This window comes from Engraulis encrasicolus, chromosome 11 (assembly GCF_034702125.1).
Source record: "Engraulis encrasicolus isolate BLACKSEA-1 chromosome 11, IST_EnEncr_1.0, whole genome shotgun sequence".
NCBI classification, from domain to species: Eukaryota; Metazoa; Chordata; class Actinopteri; order Clupeiformes; family Engraulidae; genus Engraulis; species Engraulis encrasicolus.
Genome location: NC_085867.1, coordinates 53,018,411 through 53,041,160, shown reverse-complemented (window position 1 = coordinate 53,041,160; position 22,750 = coordinate 53,018,411). Strand labels below are relative to the sequence as shown.

Below are 22,750 nucleotides of genomic sequence, written 5' to 3'. Positions count from 1 at the left end.
TATGTGGTCAGCACTGTTAGTGTGTCAAGAAGAATTAAATTAAATCAGTTATTACATTGTGTATTGATATTTTGCAGAATGCGCCATGCACTGCATGTTCTGTTTTGCTCCGATGTCTGCAGCTCACATGTAACTATAATATGGTTTCTGTTCTTCCCTCCTCCTGCCAGATGTACTGAGTGGGTCCAAGGAGGTCTACTGTGGGTCCCATCATGTACGACTTCATGCTCTTCCCCCGCATGTGCGGCCTGGCCGAGAGGGTAGCCACCTTGAAAGGCACCCCGCCTCCGCAGCAGGACCCTTGTGGGGAGCTCATCAAGACCCAGGCCCCATACTGTAAGGCCACCACCAAGCCAGGAGAAGCAGTGGCCAATCAGACTCATTATAGTAGCCCCCCTACTTCCAGCAACCCAGATCTTCTACTACCAGCAATCCAGCTCTCCTCCTCAAACTTCCCCTCCTGCCCTGTGTCATCAGCAACCCCAACAATCAAAGACCAACAATCAAAGACCAACAATCAAAGACCAACAATCAAAGACCAACAATCAAAGACCAACAATCAAAGACCAACAATCAAAGACCAACAATCAAAGACCAACAATCTGCCCTATCCAAGCCCCCCACCACTATCATGGACGTGTGTGTGTGTGTGTACAGCATGTTTAGTGCCTTACCCACTAGCCAGAACAGAACTTCGTTCTACCGAGGCGTGGCTTTGTTTTGTTTCTTCTTTACCCCGCCCGTCTTCAGCTCTAACAGGGATGATTTTAGAATCACCTCAGAAGTGGTTCGAAGAGTGCAAAGTCTAGTTCTAGCTGTGACGCATCACCCTCCCGGGCACCAATTGTTCAGAGGGAGGAGTCATGTGTGGGAGAGTTGCGTGTCACAAGATTTAAATCCCTGTACAAAGACATCGCATTTCTACAGTATACAGAAGAAGACCTGCACAGGAGTAGATCAACAACAACACGAGAAAATGGAAGTGAGAAGATATCCAGTTGCCCCATGGACTGACGCTGAGGAGCATGTATTCCTGAGCTTCTTAAAAGAAGAAAGGATTCAGAAAGCTTTGGACAGAGTCGTAAGGAATGGAAAGGTGTTTGCGGAAGCAGTTCAGCACCTAGCAACACACTGCTTCACCAGAACAGTACACCAGGTCCGAGAGAAGTTGAAGAAGATGAAGTTCGACTATCGCGGGACGAAGGACCACAACAACTCCAGTGGCTCCGACAGACAGTATTGGAGGTGGTACGGGGAGATGGACGCCATATACGGGAGCCGGCCACTGAGCCAGAGGCCGGATGAGAACATGGACCCGAGCTTGTCATTGCTTAGGGCAAATAATGGTATGTATGCTATAGGGCATATATAGTACAGTAATATGAGGGTTTATATCTAGGTATTTAGGATATAACATGTGTATTGATGATATATTAGCCTACACAAAGAGTTATGGATGCTCCGTTCAAGCCCTGTTCTAGTGTTTGTTACTGCGTTGACAACATGTTGACATTTGTTTATTTATCTTCACAAGGTTCCGCAGATGTACTTGCCTCGTCTGCGACTGACAACACACTGGAGGAGTCTGTCTTGTCTCCAGCTCAGACATCTTCAGCTCGGTCATCCACACCGTCCTTGTCATCCACGCCGTCTGGATCTTCTGGAGCCGCACAAAGTGGTAAGAACAGTAACCTGTGCTGTTTCGACTGATGTTTGGGGTGAAGACCAATTGCACAGTCGTGCTCATGTTTTATTTTCTTTGTCATCCTTATTAGGGAGCGGGAAACTGAGGTTGGATGACTCCTTCCAAAACATTATGGCTGAGTAGTATCATGAGTCGCACAAGCACTTCATGCTGCAAAGCCTGGAGGAGGCAGAGGAGATACAGCACGCACAGATGTTGGCACACACGAGAGCAAGATGACAAGATGCCAATACAGGCTGACGCCCGGTTTTGCTGTAGCTGCTGTAGCTGTTGCTGGGTTTCCAAAGCCAGAAACTGCACTGCATACAGGACCACTTCGAGGATAGCTCTGTCTTCCATCTTCCTTCCAACTTCACTTCAAACAACTGAGTGCATGGAGTGCTGCGCCGCTGTATATACATTGTGGCCTCACTGCCGTGTGGCCACTTACTCCTCCCCGCCACCACCGGCAAACGCGTACCAAACCAGTACCATCACTCCCCGCCAACTTTGATGAATATTTATGAAGCTAGAACAGTTCGGAACTGTAGTGTAAAAAAGGCTAAAGTGTCTGTGTACTTTGCTCACACTGACAAACTAATTCTAACTATTGCCACAGAGGGACACGTGTGCACTCAAGTGGTGAAAAAGAGACGTACGAACAAGCCAACCAACACAATCAAGACAGCCCTTGCACATCATTACTAGGGGGCGCAGAGCCACTAACAGCACTGACACAGACAAAGGCATAAATACACACAGTGTCACTTGTCAGTGGAGGGGGGACAGCGCTCAGAATCTACACATGAAGTGTTGCTGTTGGAGATGTAATGTGGCTCTCCGAACAAAATTCATTGAAGGAGCAATTCAAGCTTGCAAGAGTGGTCAACGTGACCGCTCCAAAGACTTTGTCTGGGATGTCCATATGAAATTCCCCGCAAGTGTGCTCATGTGAAGATTCCAAAGCAAACCAAAAGTCATGGGAACCGCAAGGTACCACCCTGTATCTGGATGTACGACAGATCCTTCTCCCAGTAGATGAACAAGTTAGCACCCATCAGGCAAGCTGGTTTCTGCTATCTTCCCATGTCGCGCCATGCCAAGATTGAGTGTGAGGTGTCGCTGTGGTCCATGCCTGGGCCCGGGCTTGCTTTGATTGACAGCCTCAATCGTTTCTCGCTGTGTGGTGAGTAAAAAGCCAATTTAACATTTTATGTCAACATTAATGGTATTCTCTCAGGTTAAAAACATTAAAGACTGTACTGTCAGTGTCACATTGTTGTCAGATGAATACGGAGAAGACTAAAAGATCTATTTTGATGGCCCTCTGTCTGTCTCTCTGTCTCTCTCTCTGTGTCTCTGTGTCTCTCTGTCTATATAGCTCCAGCTGTTCTATTTGGGTCCACACACATGCTTATTTCTCTACACATCCAGGCCGCAACAATATCTTGCTTCCTTACTTTTTTTTTACATTAAAGCTAATGCTCAACTCTGAACACTTTGTTTTAGATGTTCTACACTGTAGCTGAAATGAACCCTGCCAGATCCTTCACCCCTGCTATGTTCAAGAGGAACTTCATGAACCACTGGGTAAGAAAAAATATATACATTAAAGTGTATATCGCAGGTTAACCACTACTTTGGATCAATATGTACACACTGTATTTAATAAATGATCCACACATATAAGTCCCTCCAAACACTTTGTTAAACAACGATTTTTGTTGTTTGTTGTGGCAAATGTGGGTTTCTACCGTAAACTGGCGACTGCGTCAGGCGAGTCCATGGGTGAACGTTCTAATTTTATTTGCCTGGAATTTTACAAAGGCGAGGTGACGATCACTAATGCTATAACGGCCGTGGCCTGCCTTAGGCCTATAATAGAAATCGCAACTACCGGTAACTCATGCGGCTTTTCTCATACAGGGCATTGTAACAACTTCCAAATGATTTAGTAACTTTGGGCCAATTAGTTTTGGTAGAAATGCTATTCAAACAGGGTTGCAAGGGCCTATAATAAGCGACATGGGCTTCTTTTTTTGTCCCTTCATAATTTTGGGCTTGCTTTTAACAGGCTACGCCGGTCGATCAAAGTAGAAGTACACTTTTCATTGAACTTTAAAATGCTCATTAACTGCCAATATTGTGTCACCTAAATGCAATAGGCTACCTATATTACAAACTGCACAAATGGGTCTCTTGAAATTATTTGCGTAAAATGTGGCGCCCGACTGTGGAGTGACTGTCCATGGTGCTGAAATCGTGGCAGGCTTACCGTTTCATGAGGGGATACATAGGCTGGCCTACAAAACGACCAAAATATAGCCTACAATAGGGTAGCCTACTGTGTAGCCTATACCCTTTGCCTTTTGGTTGTATCTTTTCAGTCTCTATTTTCTCTCTTTTCCTACTACGCTCGTTGGATCCAAGTTTTTAGATGCGTCACAGCATATCTATAATCACCCTTAAGAGGGTGTAGTCTATGTCTGTCCGTCGGTCCGTCTGAAACGCGTTCTTCAAATTGTTCCCTCCTGTGTCCACAAGGTGGGAGAGTTGGCTATTTGGCCCGGAGCGTTGTGAGAAAAGTGCAGCGTGAGTGCAATGCAAGTGCTGGTAGCCTACAAACCCCAACTTCGGTGAAGTTGGGACGTTTGGTAAACCGAGAATAATTTCAAAATGCCATCATTTTCAAAACATTCAATACATTCCTTAGATGGAGAATAGTAAAAAGACAACATATCAAGTGTTAAAACTGAGAAAAAAATATTGTTTTAGGGGACATATGTAGTCATTTCTAATTTGATAACTGCAACACGTCTCAAATAAGTTGAGGGATCAGTGAAATGTTATAAACATCCAAATAAGATAAAACAAAAAGGAAGAACATTTCAAAATGAATTGTACTGATGTACAATTTGAGTGTCCAGGTATAAGACAATCACAGAGAGGCTGAGTCACTCAGAATTAAAGATGCAGAGGGAACAATTACCATAGTTATTACATAAAGTTTTGAATTCCCTTGATTTACCATGATTGAGTGTATATAAGACATATTTTTGTCATTAAAATCATTGTATAGGTAACATCATGAAATATATATTGGCTGTAGTCTCACTATAGCACTCCGAGAATTACAGCTAGTTAAAACTTGACCATATTAAGGACGCTTCATGTGTGCAAAATTTGATTTAATGATAGAGGGGTTTAACATTCCCCTATCCACCCGAGCTCACTTGAAATAGACCCAGAAAACATGGGAAACTGTAATTTGCTTACAGAAGTCAGCAGAAGTTGCAGAAGTCAATTCTTTTTGAAAATAATAGTCTTGCACATCCTGTACTACAGTGAAAATTGACCATGCAACTTGTGTTAGTGCTAACTTCAAAAGTCAGCCTCCATGATGGCATGGGGGTGCAGTAGTACATTGGTTAAGCTGCTCTAACTCACCTGTAGAATTGAATACAGTACTGAATGAAATAAACAGCATGAAAAGCCACTCGTGCTTTATATTTTGAAGGGAGATCTTAGATGACTGCCACATAGTAAGGACAAATTGCATTCTCTATGTTTTAACAGTTTAACTCCAACATAAGGACCAGCAGGACATGAAATGGCTGGCTTTTGGTCAAGACCTGTCACACTGTAAGCACTACAGAAAGGAAAACATTGCAAAACATGACAAGGAATACACTTACCATTTAAGCTGTTGAAATCATGTCTAAGATAGGAATCATCACTGTTTTAATATAAAATCATCTCATCGGTTAATGCTATTAACTGTTAAGTGTTGTCCTTTGTTTTGTTTTTAGTCTTCCTCGACATTTGCTGCCTTTTATTGTCCCCGTCCCAACTCTTTTGAGACGCGTTGGATTTACATATTCATGAATATCCCCCAAAACAATAATTTTGGTCAGTTTTGATGGCTGATATATTTTCTTTCTACCTTTCTCCAACTAATGTCAGACCCAGACTTTTTGAAAATTGCAGTATTTTGTCATTCACAATTAACCTTGCGTCCCAACTTCTATGGAGTTGGGGTTTGTACATTGAATAAGAAGCAGTGATAACGCGCCAGTTGCTCTGCAGCCAGGACAACTGCCGCTCACATGTAACTGTATGGTCTCTGTTCCTCCCTCCCTCCTGCAGGTGTACTGGGTGGGTCCCATGATCTGTGGTGCTATGGGCACCATCATGTACGACTTCATGCTCTTCCCCTGCATGCACTGCCTGGCCGAGAGGGTAGCCACCCTGAAAGGCAGTCGGCCTCTGGAGCAGGACCCTTGTGTGGAGGCCATCAAGCTCAAGACCTATACCGTAAGCCTGACACCAAGCCAGGAGAAGCAGAGGCCAGCCAGACTTATTATAGTAGCCCCCCTACTTCCAGCAACCCACCTCTTCTCCTCCCAGCAATCCAGCTCTCCTCCTCAAACTTCACCCCTGCCCCGTCACCAACAACCAGCAACCCCAACAAAAGACTGACATCTGCCCTATCCAAGCCCCCCACCATCATGGACATGGTATGATGTGTGTGCATGTATGTGTGTGTCTTTGTACTTCGCTCACACTGACAAACTAATTCTAACCATCGCCACAGAGGGGCACGTGTGCACTCAAGGGGCAAAAAAGACACCTGCGAACAAGCGAACTAACGCAATCAAGACAGCCCTTGCACATCACGTGCTAGGGGGTCACAGCCACTAACATTCAGACTAACAGCACTGACAGACAAAGGCATAAAGAATCAGAATCTACACTCATGACAAGGGTGAGCTAGAACGGTCAACTTGGACATACATATTTTTTTCATTACATTTTATTGCCGGTATGATCTCAACTATTTTGTTTTTCATTTTTGTTTTCTACAATACAATATGTGGATGTTTGATGTGAATGTGTGTGTGAGGGACTGAATGTTTTATTTTGGGTTTATATATACAAAGCATGCATGTGTTTTTGTTCGAGTGTGTTTGAAAGAGAGTGTGGGCCAGTGCAAATGGTGTGTGTGTGTGTGTGTGTGTGTGTGTGTGTGTGTGTGTGTGTGTGTGTGTGTGTGTGTGTGTGTGTGTCTAGAACGTGTGTGTAGAATGTGTGTGTAGAACGTGTGTGGTGTGTGGCACGTGTGTGGACTGCTGCTACTGTTGGTGGTGGAGTTTTAGACTTGGACTGTGCATTGCTTTAACCTTGTCTCTAGTTCGTACTCAGATCCTGCAAAATTCTGGAAGGCTGTAAATTACAAAAACAATAAATCTGTTACACCTATGCCTTCTTCAATTAAGTTTGATGATTGTCTACTACAAGACAAATCAGACATTTGCAGTGCTCTTAACAAACATTTTTCTTTAGCCAGTCAAAGTTTTGACAATAGCAATAATCATTCCTTTATACCTAGGGCTGGACATGATATGCGTATCAGAGACAATGTCAGAGACGATGATCTGGAATTCAGGCTTCATCCTGTGTCTAAGCATACAGTGCTATCTGCTTTATTAGCAATTGATAGTCGCAAATCCACTGGAGAAGACCAGCTAGATCCCCTTTTTTTCTTCGCACTGCGGCATATATAATAGCAGAGCCATTATTGCACATTTTCAATTTTTCTATTTCCACTGGAGTTGTCCCTACACTATGGAAATTTGCACACATTACCCCGTTGCACAAGGGGGGTGATAAGACTGACCCTAACAACTATCGACCAATATCCAAGCTACCGTGTCTCTCAAAAATACTAGAGAAGTTGGTAAAAGATCAGCTCAAAGAAATTTCTAAATACCAATAATATTTTGAGCCCTCTCCAATCAGGCTTTAGGCCTAAACATAGTACAGTTACTGCTGCTACTAAAGTAATGGATGATATTAATCACTTCTCTTGACAAGAAAAAAAAACATTGTGCTGCCATCTTTGTGGACTTATCCAAAGCATTTGACACCGTGGACCATTCTCTGCTTCTACAAATTCTGCCTGGTATTGGTTTTAATGCAAGTGCCTGTAAATGGTTCCAGAGCTACCTTTCAAACAGACACCATACTGTAAAATTGGGTAATACTCAATCTGACCCCCTGCTAATAACCAAGGGGGTCCCACAAGGTTCAGTATTTAGGTCCGGTACTCTTCACCATGTACATAAATAGCATACTTTCTCTCCTTTCCAACTGCTCTATTCATCTATATGCAGATGATACAATTTTGTTATTGTGTTGCAGATTCTGTACAGCTAGCCTTGGAGAAATTGCAGCAGTCTTTTAATATCCTACAAAATGCCTTCATTAGTCTTAAGCTTCTACTTAATGTAAGCAAGACTAAATGTATGGTCTTTACTCGATCTAAGCATGGCATGAAAAATGATTTTAATATAACTACTTTAGATGGGTCTGTTATTGAGAGAGTATCACATTATAAGTACCTGGGAATCTGGCTAGATGACAAGTTCACATTCAAGAAACATACTGACTGTCTTGTCACTACGCTCAGACAAAAGCTATCTTTCCTGCACAGAAATAAATATCACTTTCCTGTTTTCTGCAGAAAAAAGTTAATTGAAGCTACTTTTCTGTCTTCCCTTGACTATGGTGATATTATTTACAGACATGCACCACTCTCTAATCTGAAGGCACTTGACACTGTCTATCATTCAGCTCTTCGTTTTATTACTGGGGATCCATATAGTACACATCATTGCCTGTTATATGATAAAGTTGGGTGGGCTCCACTTTCTCACAGAAGGGACATGCATTATTTTATTTTTATTTATAAGGCCCTCACTGGCAAACTCCCATTTTATATTTCATCTCTTTTAGTTTGGCACTCCAACCCATACCAAACCCGCAGCAGCAATTTTTTACTGGAGGTCCCTTATGCCCGCACTGAACTGGGTAAAACAGCTTTTAGTGTCTGTGGACCTTCAGTTTGGAATAACTTACAACAAAGGATGGGTCTTCAAGCCTTTGTGCCATTAGAACATTTTAAAGTTACACTGGGAAGTTTTTTATCACATACTTGCACTTGTTTTTAACTCATAAGTTTTAATTCATAGTTTGTCTTAATTCTTACCTTTTATATGATTTATGGTGTATTGTGTATGTTCGTTGTTTATATATGATTTTATATGTGCAATTGTTTGTTTTACTCGACATCATTGTAAATGAGGGCTGGGCCCTCAATGATTCTTCGAGTTTAAATAAATGAAATGAAATGAAATGAAATTGTTCTGGACTGCAATTGGGTGTTGTGCCTTCAGCTGACTTCAGGAGAGTACTGCATTGAATGTTTTCTGCTGCATTCTAGTGACATTGTCTCTTGCTTGTTTAGCAACGTCTTTTACTGACTTCCTTGGCCACTGAAGGAACTGTGCACCGCACTGCCACTTGGAACTTTCAGTTAGGTCTTCAGGACTGGCCTAATGTTGTTGTCTTCTATGGTCACTGCACCTGGAATCCATTAACAATCTCAGTCAGTAGTGCTCTGGATCCTTAACGTTCACGCTTTATTGCACCTGAGCTGTCTACTAGGAGGTGATGCCACCTCTTGACCTTTATTCGGCAGTGCTTGTGGAAGTAGTTCTTCATCCGTGCTGCAAGCACTGCTATATACATCTTCGCCTTGACACGGTCACCGTTGTGGTCAAGAGGGTTCAGCTTGGCCTTGGCCTCAACCATCCTCACAATGACACCATGGCTGGAGCTCCACTGCAGGTAGGGTAGAATAGAGTAGAGTAGAGTAGAAGCTTGGATTAACACCTTTCTTCTGGTGTTTGTTCTTTCACTCTGTCTCCCAGCAAGTCCTGGCTGAGGCACATTTCTTTCTTTCTTCTTGGAGAAATTGATCTCCGCAGACCTCTGAGATTGGTGGTGAACTCTGGGTACTGTGGGCATGGCGGACGTAGTCACCCGGGGGGCCAGTCCTGATGGCCTGGCTGGGCGTTTCGAGTGGCAGTTGGGTCCGTGGTTCCTTCAGCTTCCTTGGGGTGGGTGGCCAACTGGGTCACTGGAATGCCTTACTGGGCAGGCGTGAGGCAGTGTCACTGGAGTGCAGAGGAAGGCCTTCACTACAGTGCTCACCTGGGTTCAGCTGGGTCCACTGCACCCGGTTGTGGTTCGGGATGGCGTATGGTCTGGATCATGGGCTCCACTGCCAGCAGTAGCAGTGTTCAGTGTGTTTGAGAGGGTGTGGGCCTGTGTAAGTCGTGTGAGTGTGTATAGTAGATGTGTGTTTGTCTGAGCGTGTTTGCATATGTGTGTGAGGGTGTGAGTGTGACACTGACTTTTTTTTTTTTTTTTTACTGCGGCTTTATTTTATTTCATCATCAAATACCAAAGAATGCATGTGTTGTCATGCAGATGGTCATTTTTTCTGACTTGTATTACATTCCCCCCCAACTGATTTGCTATGATATTAAATTGAGTTTGACGTTGTGATGGGTTGTGCTTTTTTTTCTTTGTGTGGTATAGAAACGCAGATAAGGACATTTTTCAGAGAGGACTGGGCTGAAGTCTGGATCTCTCAGCTAGTCCATACACAGACTGGCATACCGTATTTATTTCCATTTTGAAAATTGCATACATTTCAAAGGAAAAGATAAAACATAATTTCAGGTCACAGAACACTTAGAATTGTTTTTTCTTTTTTTTCAAGTAGTTAAACCATGTCAGCGAATTTAAGCGTTGTAGTGAATCAAAACGTGGCATAGCAGAACTGACACACACATCTTATAAAGGAACCAAAATTCTGATACAAACATCAGCGTGTCAAAAAACCACACATCCAACCTCATGAGAAAAAAAAAACAGCAGCACAAATCTATTTCAGAGGCACTGATACATCTGCAGAAAGTGACATGTCTGACAGGCAAAGTGATGATTGTTGACATAGCCTGACAGTTCGTTTTGTTTATGGTTACGGTTGCTAAGGGCGCTTTGCCATGACCCAAAGATGACATGGCGTGTGTATTTGTTGACAAATGGGGGGCATTTTGATTCAATTGCGCGATATAGTGTGATTGAAATGCATGTAGGCTACATGCAAAAATATAATCAACTAGAGAAAAAACGGAGGTATTAGGCTGTTGGAAAAATACCCTAGATAGCCTGAGTCCTCAGCATATTTTTAGCGTTTATCATTATTATTATTTTTTGTGCTCAAAGTCACAGGCGTCGCGTGTCCCTCAGCCTGACTCTGAGGACGAGGTGTGTCCAAACGTCAGCCACACGTGCACCACAATACTAAAAACAAACAATCAACGCTTCAAAGTAGGCCTACGCTATGTGCATCTCCGTTTATTCGCTAAGCAGTAGCCCAGTCTGTGAGTTGGCTGTCCTCGACCGAGAGCACCACGCTGATGCGCGGATATCCTCCCAAAACCAATTTATTGACCAGTTGAAAGGCAATCAACAAAAAGTGCATATCCCGAGAGAATTCGCACCGGTTTGGCATGTAATGTGCATGACCCTTTCCTGAAAACAACATACAAAGCAGATGGACAAGGTTAAACGAGTAGCCTAAAGCAAAGCAGTGCACTCACCTGTCTTCGTGCCCGAGCAGTTACAGGGGCAGTTTCAGTCTGCACGCCGGCGATGTCAATTGTTGGAACTGCTTGAGGCAATAGCATTCTCTTCAGTCCAACCATGCCCGCATTGGATCCACAGAGCCCTAGCTTGATTTAGCCTTCTCCTTGTCGGCCACAGTTCCATCATTCTTCACAGAAGGGAACTTGTGCAAAGATATTCCTTCTGTCAAGTAGCCATTTTTGCAGCTGGCACCGTTCGGCCCTCCAGCAACACACTGCTTGACACTGCGCTTTGTTTTGGTACTAGCCGCCATTGATCTGAACAAGGTGGAATAAGATGAACTTTCCCCTTCTATGTCACGCATATCATTTGCATAAAATTTGCATGTCACGAAAAAAAGTAGACATAACATGACTTTTAGGACAAAATATCACCCAGACAATATCCCATTTTATTCACAAGGCTTAGAACTTTCAGAATCTGTCCTGGAAATGGTCAAATTCCTTTACTTTGTTTTCGTTTCATAAACCCTTTAATAAACTTACAAAACGTTATCCTGCATGGTGTCTGTGTTTTTGAGGGGTCCAACCTGTGGCGTTGTTACACACGTCGGCCTGACAGTAACCTCCCGTAACCAATATTAATACATAACACATCATGAGATATTTATGGCCAAGTTTTTTGCCAAGATGTAAGGTTTATGGTAACATGGGTAAAAGCAGACTGTTGCTCATGTGCATACAATGAGTGACAAATCATGCTACGTTTATTCGTTCATTTTCATATGAGTTATGTTAGTTATCATTTGATGATAAATGTAAAAATGTAAAAGACATCACTGCACCATGATGATAGACGACAGCATAGAAGTCAGGGATTAGTCATGCTAGATTTATTTCTTCTTATTTCTTGTATTAGTTATATGAGGTCCTTTGATGATAAACGTAAAGTATCCCACAAATCATTGTGCACTTGGTGGTGATGATAAGACAGGTTTTTTTTAGTGCATTTTTAGGAAGCCAGGGTGAGGTCCAGGCGGTCTACTATAGTGGTAGGGCTTGGCGGCTGCTGAAGGGGTCCTGGGGCTCCCTCCTCCTGAAGGGGTGCGGGGCGGTGGCGCTGGACAGGGGCCTGGGGAGCAGCTGCTGCAGCTTGCGCTCGTACTCCTCCTGGACCAGCAGGCCGCGCTGGTGCTCCAATGGGCCTCCCTCTGGGCCTCGGCCCGCTCGGCCTCCTTCAGCCTCTGCTGGTGCAGCATCTTCACTGTGGCACACACAGACACACACAGACACACAGACACACACAGACACACACACACACACACACACACACACACACACACACACACACACACACACACACACACACACACACAAAGCATAAGCATCCAGAACTGTACTTTAACTGTACCTTCAGATAGAGAGCAATTCAAAATCGTTAAGAAATCCCTCTAGTCACTACTTGTATGTAGGGATGCTACCCAGAGTTTGCAAGCCTTCTGTAGTTTCAGCCTACAGATTGCGGAAACAATCAGGAGAATCCTTCTTCACCTCAGTTTGCCTCTAAAGTGACTATACTAAAGACAATTTTCTGACATATAGGTTCTAGGCTTCCATCATGTGGCTGCCATACCTCATTAAGAGAATAGTGGGGGATTCAGAATGAATGGAGTTCAAAAGGAAAGTCAAAAGGAATCTGGACTTGATCCCACTTTACTTCATTGGTGACACGTGCTATGCTTGATCTTGGTTACCGTATTGAAAAACTTTTAACTTAAAAACGTTACATATTGGTGGGCCCTTTTGTAAAAGGTTTCCATTACGTTTCTCCTGGATCTGTAGAAGTCGCGTGTCCAGCTCGTCCTTCATGCGGCACTCGCGGGCCTCCCTCTCACTGCGGTTCTTCTTGTCGCTGTGCGCCCAGGTCTGCTGTAAGCTCGGCCTCAATCAGCTGCTCCGTCTCCGCCTCCAGCCGACGCTGCTCCTCCAGCTGCTCCGCCAGGTAGCGCTGGTAGCGGCTCTGCTCCTCGCACAGCCCCATCTGGTGGAGTGGAATAGAGAAACCTTATTAATTACTAGACATTAACATGATAGCTGCTCCGCCCACACACTAGCAAGCCAGACTAAATGTGACAACTTAAGTCTGGGCCCACTCGGTATCAGACTACAGAAGGCAGCAGGTGGGACCAAACCGCTGTCGTTACAGTTCCAATTGGTCAAGGCAGTGCAGTGTCGGCTAAGGCAGTGAAGAGGCAATCAAATGACTCCTTTTTGTTGGCCATAGTCATTCTGTGGTCTTCACTGTCTGGCCAACGCCCGCCTCACAGATTGAAACAGGGTGAAACAAAAACTTGCTGTGTGATTGGTGAGCTACGGCTGGTGCCTGTTGTGGCAAACACACAATGAACAAGGCTAGACTAACTCACCAGGCAAAAATATTTTTAGCAACTAGGACGTTTTTTTCTAGATGTCTAAGCTAGGAACAAAGTGTATTTTAGGTGTAAATGTCAGTGTGTTCTGTACCTGTTAGTGTCCAGACCTTCCTCATGGCCTCGCCCTGCTTCTCGTGGCGCTCCTCGGCCAGCAGCTGCTGTAGGATGCTCATGTCCAGGGCCAGCTCGTCCTGCTGCTCGCGGGCCAGCTGCCTCATCTTCAGCCGCCGGCCCGCCTGGCTCTGCAGCTTCTGCCGGCGCTCCCGCTCCTCCTCCAGACGAAGCATCTCCCTCTGCTCACGCTGGACACCAAAGACACACAGACAAATAAAAACTCACTAATTACTAACTACTATTAATAACAACTAACCAGTTGAACAATACCTATATTGCACCAGCTTTCATCCTCTTTGAACCAATTTGATCAGTTTGAGCTGGTTTGAACCAAACTGGTCTAAACCCATGTGAACCAGTTTGATCCAATTTATCCTTGTAAAAAAAACCAAAGTTGAAGGAGGAGAATGTTGCTGTGTTCACCATCTTCTCAGGATGATTGCTGCTTACCATGATCATGGCCTCCTCCTCCCTGAGCCGCTTGGCCTCGGCCCTCTGCTGCTTCACGGCGTCCATCTGCATGTGCAGGTAGGCCCCCTGCTCGTCCTTGCTGTGCCTCTGGGCCTCCTGGGTCTCGCGGTCCTGCTTGGCCTGCCGGTCGTTGTCCCATAGCTGGGCAAAAAGGCGCTCCTCGTCGGCCCGCTGCCTCCACGCCTCCTCCAGCTGACGGATCTGGGCGTTGCGCTCCAAGCACCCCTGGTCCTGGCGCCGCCGCTTCTCCACGGCCCACATCTCCTCAATGCTATCCCTGGAGGGAGACCCGGCAGAGACACGAATGGGTTAGAGGGAAAAGGAGAATTCCATGCCAATTTCACTATGCAGTTGTATTACTCACTCTACCCATGAACTTGAAACATCTTAACATAGTCCAAATATGCAACATCAGCAGACACACCTTAACAACAAAGCACTATGTTTTCAGATGATATTTGGAGTATGTTGAGAAATTTCAAACAAAATGTAAACAAGCCTAAGCCCCTATTTGCTGGCAAGGCTCTTGGGAAGGGCTGAAAAAGAACAAAATTGTGCTGCCAGTGTGTGGAGAGGTACCTGAAATTGTAACCGGCATCGCCGACATTTACGGTAGATATAGAATGGCAATTTGGGCAACATTAGAAAAACCCTGAGTGAATAACAGTGGTGCACAGAATGTGAAGTAAGTGATCATGCGCGATTAACCTTTTTATGAGTGATCTTGCTAAGTAACCACCACATTGTCGCCTACTCCTAACCTTCAGGTGGGATGACCGTAAAAAGCTGACAGCTGCCGTCTGTTGATCTTAGTTGTCATGATTAAACTCTGTTGCTTGGCGTCAGATAAAGAATCTGATAGTGACATTTCCCGGTTACCTTGCCCAAAACACTCCCCCAAAGATTAAAACCTATTGTGCCTTTCAACCATATTAAACATACATGCATAGCAAAATGTAGAATTGCATGCAGTGGTGATCTTCGGGAGCCTATCCTAGAGTGATTGGAAGTATGTGTATTTTCATTGTTTTTAATAAACTTGAATGAATTGGGTTTAATGTTGAATCCATAACCAATCTACACACAAGAAAACAGCAATCTTCAGCCACTTTATCCTGTGCCAACCTGAAGAGCTGCTCCATCTTCTGGGCCACCACTTGCTGGCGATCGCTCTCCCTCTTCTGGCGCAGGGCCTTGGCCTTCTCCCTCATCTCGGCCTGCCTCTGCAGGATGGTCTCCGTCCTCTCCAGGATGGTCTCTGTCCTCTCCTCCATCTCTTACAGCAGAGCCCAGCAAAGCATGCAGCCTGAAATCACATTAAAAAAAGATACACAGAAGAAATATAAAATTTGAGAACAGAAATAAAGTCTTTAAATTCTTCAAAGACCTTTTTTTCTCAGTGTACTTCACTTATTCCAGCACCCAGTACGTCATTTCGATGTAGGGAACTAACCCCGCCCCCACTCATCTGTGTCCTCCTCAACACCCCCTAAGGCTCCCCAACACCCCCTGGGGGGCTGTAGCGCCCCTGTTGAGAAACACTACTGTAGGATCATAGTGTAAAAAAAACAAAAACGTTCTGATGATTTTATCCCAAGCAGCTCAGCACCTATTTGGCATAATTGTCTTCAGTTCATCCATCGGCTCTTCCACTCAGGCAAGCTTTGATGTGTTACAAACGGTGCATCCATCCTTAATACAGCCACCATAGTGTGTGTGTAGTGTGAATGTGTGTGTGAATAGAGAGAAATGTAGGCTTATGTAAGAGTAAGTAAGAGTAATTTATTTGTCACATACAACCGTAATGTCAGTGTGCATGTCTGTCTATGTCGGACTGCTCCACTTTCTGTTTCTACAACACAGCTAAAAAGTTAAGGTTGTTGAGCAAACTTGGGTTGATGGTGGTGAAAAAAACTATCAATTATCAATTATATATTATCAATAATATTATCATGATTACCAGTATGAATTGTGCAAGACGACAGGCTGCTGCATGTAGATACAGGCTTGACATAGGTACATTTTTGTGTTATGTGAAAACCCTTGAGGCGATACATTGACTGTTACCTGTCTGTAGGTCGTTGTTTTTGTTTTTACTGTTGATGATGTTGATGTTGAAGTTGTTGACGATGATGTTGTTGATGTTTTTGTTGTTGACGATTACATAGTTGTTGTTGACGATTACATAGTTGTTGTTGACAATTCCGATGTCGTCGTTGTTGTTGTTGTTGTTGACAATTACGATGTTGTTGTTGTTGTTGTTGTTGTTGTTGACAATTCCGATGTCGTTGTTGTTGTTGTTGTTGACAATTCTGATGTCGTCGTCGTTGTTGTTGTTGTTGTTGACAATTCCGATGTCGTCGTTGTTGTTGTTGTTGCTGTTGACAATTCCGATGTCCTTGTTGTTGTTGTTGTTGACAATTCCGATGTCGTTGTCGTCGTTGTTGTTGTTGTTGTTGATGACAATTCCGATGTCGTCGTCGTTGTTGTTGTTGTTGTTGTTGATGACAATTCCGATGTCGTCGTCGTTGTTGTTGTTGTTGTTGTTGACAATTCTGATGTCGTCGTTGTTGTTGTTGTAGTTGTTGACAATACCGATGTCGTTGTTGTTGTTGTTGTTGACAATTCCGATGTCATCGTTGTTATTGTTGTTGTTGTTGACAATTCCGATGTCGTTGTTGTTGTTGTTGTTGTTGTTGCTGTCGTCGTTGTTGTTGTTGTTGACAATTCCGATGTCGTTGTTGTTGTTGTTGTCGTTGTTGTTGTTGTCGTCAATGAAAATGATGTTCTTGGTGGTCTAGTAGTAGTAGAACTGGTAGTTGTTTTTGGAAGTAATTGTTATGTTGTTATTCTCTGTTGTTGTTGGTGGATTTGATGTTGTTGATGGTTTTCATGTTCTTGTTGCTGACGTTGTCATTGGTGTAGTAGTTGATGGTAGACGTAGTTGCTTTTTTTTTTTTTTTTGTTTTTTGCTGTTGTTGGCCATCCCGCGCTGTTTCACTATATATGGCATAAAATAAGTATTGTCAACAGACCATTAAACCCCACTGTTGTATGGGTATCTCTTTTTAGTTAAAACTAGTAGTGAGCTAGGCATTTCGCTTGGCAAGTTTTCTCATCCAGTAACCAAGACTACTGCACAATATATCGTGGGATATTTATGACCAAGTTTTTGCCAAGATGTGAGGTTTCATGGTAGCCTGGGTGAAAGCCAACTGTTGACTCCGTCAAACAGTCTGGCAAAAGCTAAGAGGAATCCGTCTCCATGGAGGGTGGGAGATGTTCTGACCTTACTCTGCACTTTATCATGTGCCAACCTCAGCCACTTTATCATGAACCAACCTGAAGAGCTGCTCCAGCTTCTGGGCCACCACTTGCTGGCGATCGCTCTCCCTCTTCTGGCGCAGGGCCTTGGCCTTCTCCCTCATCTTGGCCTGCCTCTGCAGGATGGTCTCTGTCCTCTGCAGGATGGTCTCCGTCCTCTCCAGGATGGTCTCCGTCCTCTCCTCCATCTCTTGCAGCAGAGCCCTCTCCTCCTGCTCCAGCAAAGCATGCCGCCTGAGATCACATTAAAAAAACATACACAGAAGAAATATAAACATTGAAGACATTAATTAAACTTTTAAATACTCCAGTCCTTTTTTATCAGTTTACTCTACTTATTTCAGCACCAAGTACATTTACTGTTGATATAGGACATGCATGTTTTCTCTTAGTTTTAATGAATGAAATGTAAAACCAGCTAAATAAGACAGAAGCTTGAAGTCAGACACTGTCAAGTGCTTAAATCACATAACGAAGTACTTGTTGTACTTGTTGTTGGTGGTTTTGGTGTTGTTACTGTTGGTGGTGGTTTTGGTGTTCTTGTTACTGTTGATGTTGACGTTGTAGTTGTTGTTGGTGTAGTAGTTGTTTGTAGAAGTAGTTGCTTTTTTGTTGGTGTAGTAGGTCTAGTTGTTTGTAGAGTAGAGTAACATTATTGATCCCCAAGGGGAAATAACTGTTGGTGTAGTAGGCCTAGTTGTTTGAAAGTGTTGTTGGTATAGTAGTTGTTTGTAGAAGTGGTTGCTATGATTGTTGTTGTGTTGTTATTGTTATTGGTTATTGTTGTCCTTCCTGGGATGTTTCACTACATACTGTATGGCATAAAATAAGCATTGTCAACAGATGATTAAAAGCCACTGATGTATGGGCATCTCCTTTTAGTTTAAACTAGTGAGCTACAGTAGGCATTTTGCTTGGCAAGTTGTCTCATCGAGTATTTTGTCCAAGTTGCATTCTGATATTGCAACCAATCACACTTTGGCGTTCTGTGTGGTTTGCAAACAGCCATGCAATAAAAGGAAAACCGGCTTAGCAAATGGCAATGTTTAGGGCAGCTGGTGACGGCTATGTAGGCTAATTTAATGACATGAAAAACGATTATAGTCTATTGTGTATTTATGTGACAAAGCACACAGCTAACTTTCAGAAGTCAAACAGCTGTTTTGTGTCAGTTGATGCAATGTCTCATCTCTGAACATGGTGAAGATAGACATTCACTGAAACGCACTTCTTTAGCACATTTCATTACTGGCCAAACCTTCAATTATAGAAATAAATTGATGCCATAACCTCCCATAATCACAACACATCATGGGATATTTATGGCCAAGTTTTTTTTGCCAAGATGTGAGGTTTCATGGTAGCCTGGGTGAAAGCCGACTGTTGCTCATGTACTGTCATCATGAACCAACCTGAAGAGCTGCTCCAGCTTCTGGGCCAACACTTGCTGGCGATCGCTCTCCCTCTTCTGGCGCAGGGCCTTGGCCTTCTCCCTCATCTTGGCCTGCCTCTGCAGGATGGTCTCCGTCCTCTCCAGGATGGTCTCTGTCCTCTCCAGGATGGTCCTCGTCCTCTCCAGGATGGTCTCCGTCCTCTCCTCCATCTCTTGCAGCAGAGCTCGCTCTTCCTGCTCCAGCAAAGCATGCAGCCTGAAATCATATTAAAAACATACACAGAAGAAATATAAAATTTGAAGACATGAATTAAATATTTAAATACTCCACTCTTTTTCTCAGTTTACTGTACTTTTTCCAGCACCAAGTACATTTACTGTTGATATAGGATATGCATGTTTTCTCTTAGTTCTAATAAATAAAATGTAAAACCAGCTAAATAAGACAGAAACTTGAAGTCAGACACTGCCAAGTGCTGAAATCACAAAACAAAGTACTTGTTGTTGGTAGTTTTGGTGTTAGTGTTGTTGTTGGTGGTTTTGTTTCAGTTGATGCAATGTCTCATCTCTGAACATGGTGAAGATAGACATTCACTGAAACACACTTCTTTAGCACATTTCATTACTGACCAAATCTTCAATTAGCGAAATAAATTGATGCCATAAGCTCCCATAACCAATATTAATACATAACACATCATGGGATATTTATGGCCAAGTTTTTGCCAAGATGTGAGGTTTCATGGTAGCCTGGGTGAAAGCCGACTGTTGCCTCCGTCAAACAGTCTGGCAAAAGCTAAGATGAATCCGTCTTCATGGAGGGTGGGAGATGTTCTGACCTTACTCTGCAACCCTCAGCCACATAATCATGTGCCAACCTGTGAGATTTCATGGGATTTTGCCCTCTAACTGAATAAGGAATGTTTGTTTTTGCATAATTGTGCACAATGTTTTAGTGCATAATCAATATGCCATAGACACTTGAAACATGAACACTGACGTGCACAAGTGCACCATTTGAGATCCAACTATATGGGAACAAAGTGAACAATATTACCTTTCTGAGGTAAAATAAGATGTATGCCGTCCTCCTCCTCTCTTTGAGGACAATCTCCTCTGATGTTTTGGAGACCACATTGTCATTAAAATGAAACCACTGCCCTCCTTCCAAGCAGTCGGCTTCATAGTGGCCTGCAGTTGTATGGATGAAACAGATCTGCCTTAAATCCCAGCACAACGTACATGCACTGTTTTTTTATATACACATTCTCTCTCTTAAAGTGTGTGTGTGTGTGTGTGTGTGTGTGTGTGTGTGTGTGTGTGTGTGTGTGTGTGTGTGTGTGTGTGTGTGTGTGTGTGTGTGTGTGTGTGTGTGTGTGTCAGTCACCTTCACGTGTGGAAGAGCCAATGTGGTTGACAATCCCAACCAGTTGGTATGATGTCTGCGAGAACAGTCAAACATGTCTTAGAAACGCATAATACAATACATGAGCCATTTAGTTGGTTTAGAGGAATGACCCAATCTAAGGGTTAAAATATTTTAACCCAACTAAAAGGAAGGCCCAATACTGAAACAGAGCCTGGGTCAGAAAATAACCCAATTTGGGTTGTTTTTGACCCAGCATTTTTAAGAGTGTAGCTATTGCCTTCAGTCATTACTCAAGCATTAAATCTGTGTTTATATATACCTGTATATCATCAGTACCAATAAAACAAATAAATAACCACTTATCTACCATTATACTGTATGTTAATATCTTCTCTACAAAATCGAGCCTAATCAAAAAGGGTTCTATTTCAGTTCATTGTACAACCATGAAAGACTATATGAGTTCTTATATCAACACCGGTGACATTAAACAGCAATATGCCCCTTGGATGCTTTCACACAGTGATCAAAACCTCAGCTCAGCTGTCTATGTGTCCCTGCCTATCTCTCACCAGGTTGTCTGTCCCTGTGTCTCCTTCACTGGCGACTGCTGGAGGAAAAAAGGAGGGTGGGGTGGACGGATGAGCATAACCTATTCTGGCCAGCAGCCATCAATACTCAAACTTTTGCCTGTTGTTCTCTTCCTGTCTATTTCACAAGTGTGATCCATATTCTGAAGGTGAGTGAATTGAGATGACTTACCCGTTCTTGACTGCTGCTCGCTGGGCCTGGTGAAACACAACAGATTAATTAATTGTCTGTGTCTTTGTGTCTGATTATTTTTGTGTGTGTGTGAGAATTCTGGGTTCCAGTATTGGGTGGGTGTAGGCGTGTATATTTTAGAGTGTGTGCGTGTGCACGTGTGCGTGTGTCTGTGTCTGTGTGTGCGTGTGTGTGTGTGTGTGTGTGTGTGTGCGCGTGTGTGTGTGTGTGTGTGTGTGTGTGTGTGTGTGTGTGTGTGTGTGTGTGTGTGTGTGTGTGTTTACCTGTCCACCTTCAGCATCAGCTGTGGTTCCAGTGCAAGTGCCTTCTGTTTTTTGTGAGCGTGAAGGGACAGACTCTGTTTACATGCACGATCAGGATTCTGCAGAGTGAAAGACAGAATGATAAAGAAACATTGAAAAACATGTTCGTACAATACTTCAACAAAAGAAGTTGACGACTCGTATGCATCCACAAGACAATTCCATTGCGAGGGAATCACAGACTCACTTTGGAAGTGTGTGGAATGACCACTTCATGGTAGATTTCTTTCCCTCACAGCACTCACAGTTGAACTCCACAGCTGACTCCTGTTAATTGAATGGTACAAAATGAGTGTGTGTGTGTGTGTGTGTGTGTGTGTGTGTGTGTGTGTGTGTGTGTGTGTGTGTGTGTGTGTGTGTGTGTGTGTGTGTGTGTGTGTGTTGTACTAGACTCACATCATTGACTCACTGCCATAAACAAGTAGGCAAAAGCCTCTCCACTCTTTTCTCGTTCAATCTTTTTAATCTGCTTTTTCTACTGAGAAGACTTTTTGTACATTCCTCCATGTTTGTTTTTGGGACCTTGTTTTTAGCACAAAACATTTGCTCATGAATGAAACTGTGTGTGTGTAAATGACTGTGTTTGTCAGACTTACACTGAAATATGCCTGGAGGCACTGCTGGATGGTGGGATGAATCAGGTCCAGGGTCAGCATGACCCTTGGCTCCAGATTGTAGGTGCCCGTTCCACAGCTGTTACATACACACACACACAATGCCATGGATGAAGGCTTTTTTTGAGAGAGGTAAGTTTGAGATTTGAACCAACAACCATCTGATTTCAAGTCCAGCTCCCCAACAATTAGGCCACGGCTACCCTTCAATCCATCATCATCATCAGCAGCAACCCACTGACCTTTGGCATGTCCTTTCATAGGACACGGTGAAGGACACCTTTGACGCCACTGGGCACCTGTACGGGCTGATAGTGCCCAGGTCCCGGCCAACGTCCTGCATGTTCTGCAGGAGCGCCATCAGGAATTCCTGGGCGTCCTGCCAAGTGGATGGAAGCACACAAGGTTGAGTATTGGGCCTACAGTAGGGCCTACAGCATGTGATACTGACACAAACTGTAATATAGCATGAGCTCTATTCCACATGGCTTCACAAAGACACACAAGGCCTTACTAAACACCCCCAATGATAATCATCAAACACTTAACTAGGTACGTCATACTACATGCATCATTAGGACCTAGATGGGTTCTAATGTTCTCGTTCTACATCTACTGGTGCATCTTGTGTGGATGTGGAGGCATGCATTGTAGGTTCCATTCTATCACATGTATTTTGATCATGTGGTTCACAAGTCATTTCACATGGTCTCTCCACATTGCTTCACATTCTCTTCATGTTTGTGCAGCAGGTTCTTACGTTC

General features: G+C 43.6%; 1 protein-coding gene and 1 pseudogene across 1 annotated transcript; one reads left to right on the top strand and one right to left on the bottom strand.

Moving 5' to 3' along the window:
* The first annotated feature begins 1,780 nt into the window (after positions 1-1,780).
* Positions 1,781-6,660, top strand: LOC134459098 (lens fiber major intrinsic protein-like). Its single transcript, XM_063211428.1, has 3 exons — positions 1,781-2,870; positions 3,194-3,274; positions 5,831-6,660. Exons 2-3 carry the CDS (start codon positions 3,194-3,196, stop codon positions 6,161-6,163), a joined length of 414 nt encoding a protein of 137 aa, XP_063067498.1. The 5' UTR covers positions 1,781-2,870; the 3' UTR covers positions 6,164-6,660.
* Positions 6,661-12,185: 5,525 nt separating this feature from the next.
* On the bottom strand, positions 12,186-21,359 carry LOC134457796 (cilia- and flagella-associated protein 53-like; annotated as a pseudogene).
* Between the last annotated feature and the right edge of the window lie 1,391 nt (positions 21,360-22,750).

Excerpts from the sequence above, each read along its gene's own strand:
- LOC134459098 (XM_063211428.1), top strand. The coding sequence starts at position 3,194 with ATGTTCTACACTGTAGCTGAAATGAACCCTGCCAGATCCTTCACCCCT. Across the intron at positions 3,275-5,830 it reads GGAACTTCATGAACCACTGG|GTGTACTGGGTGGGTCCCAT; the intron begins GTAAGAAAAAAT and ends TCCCTCCTGCAG.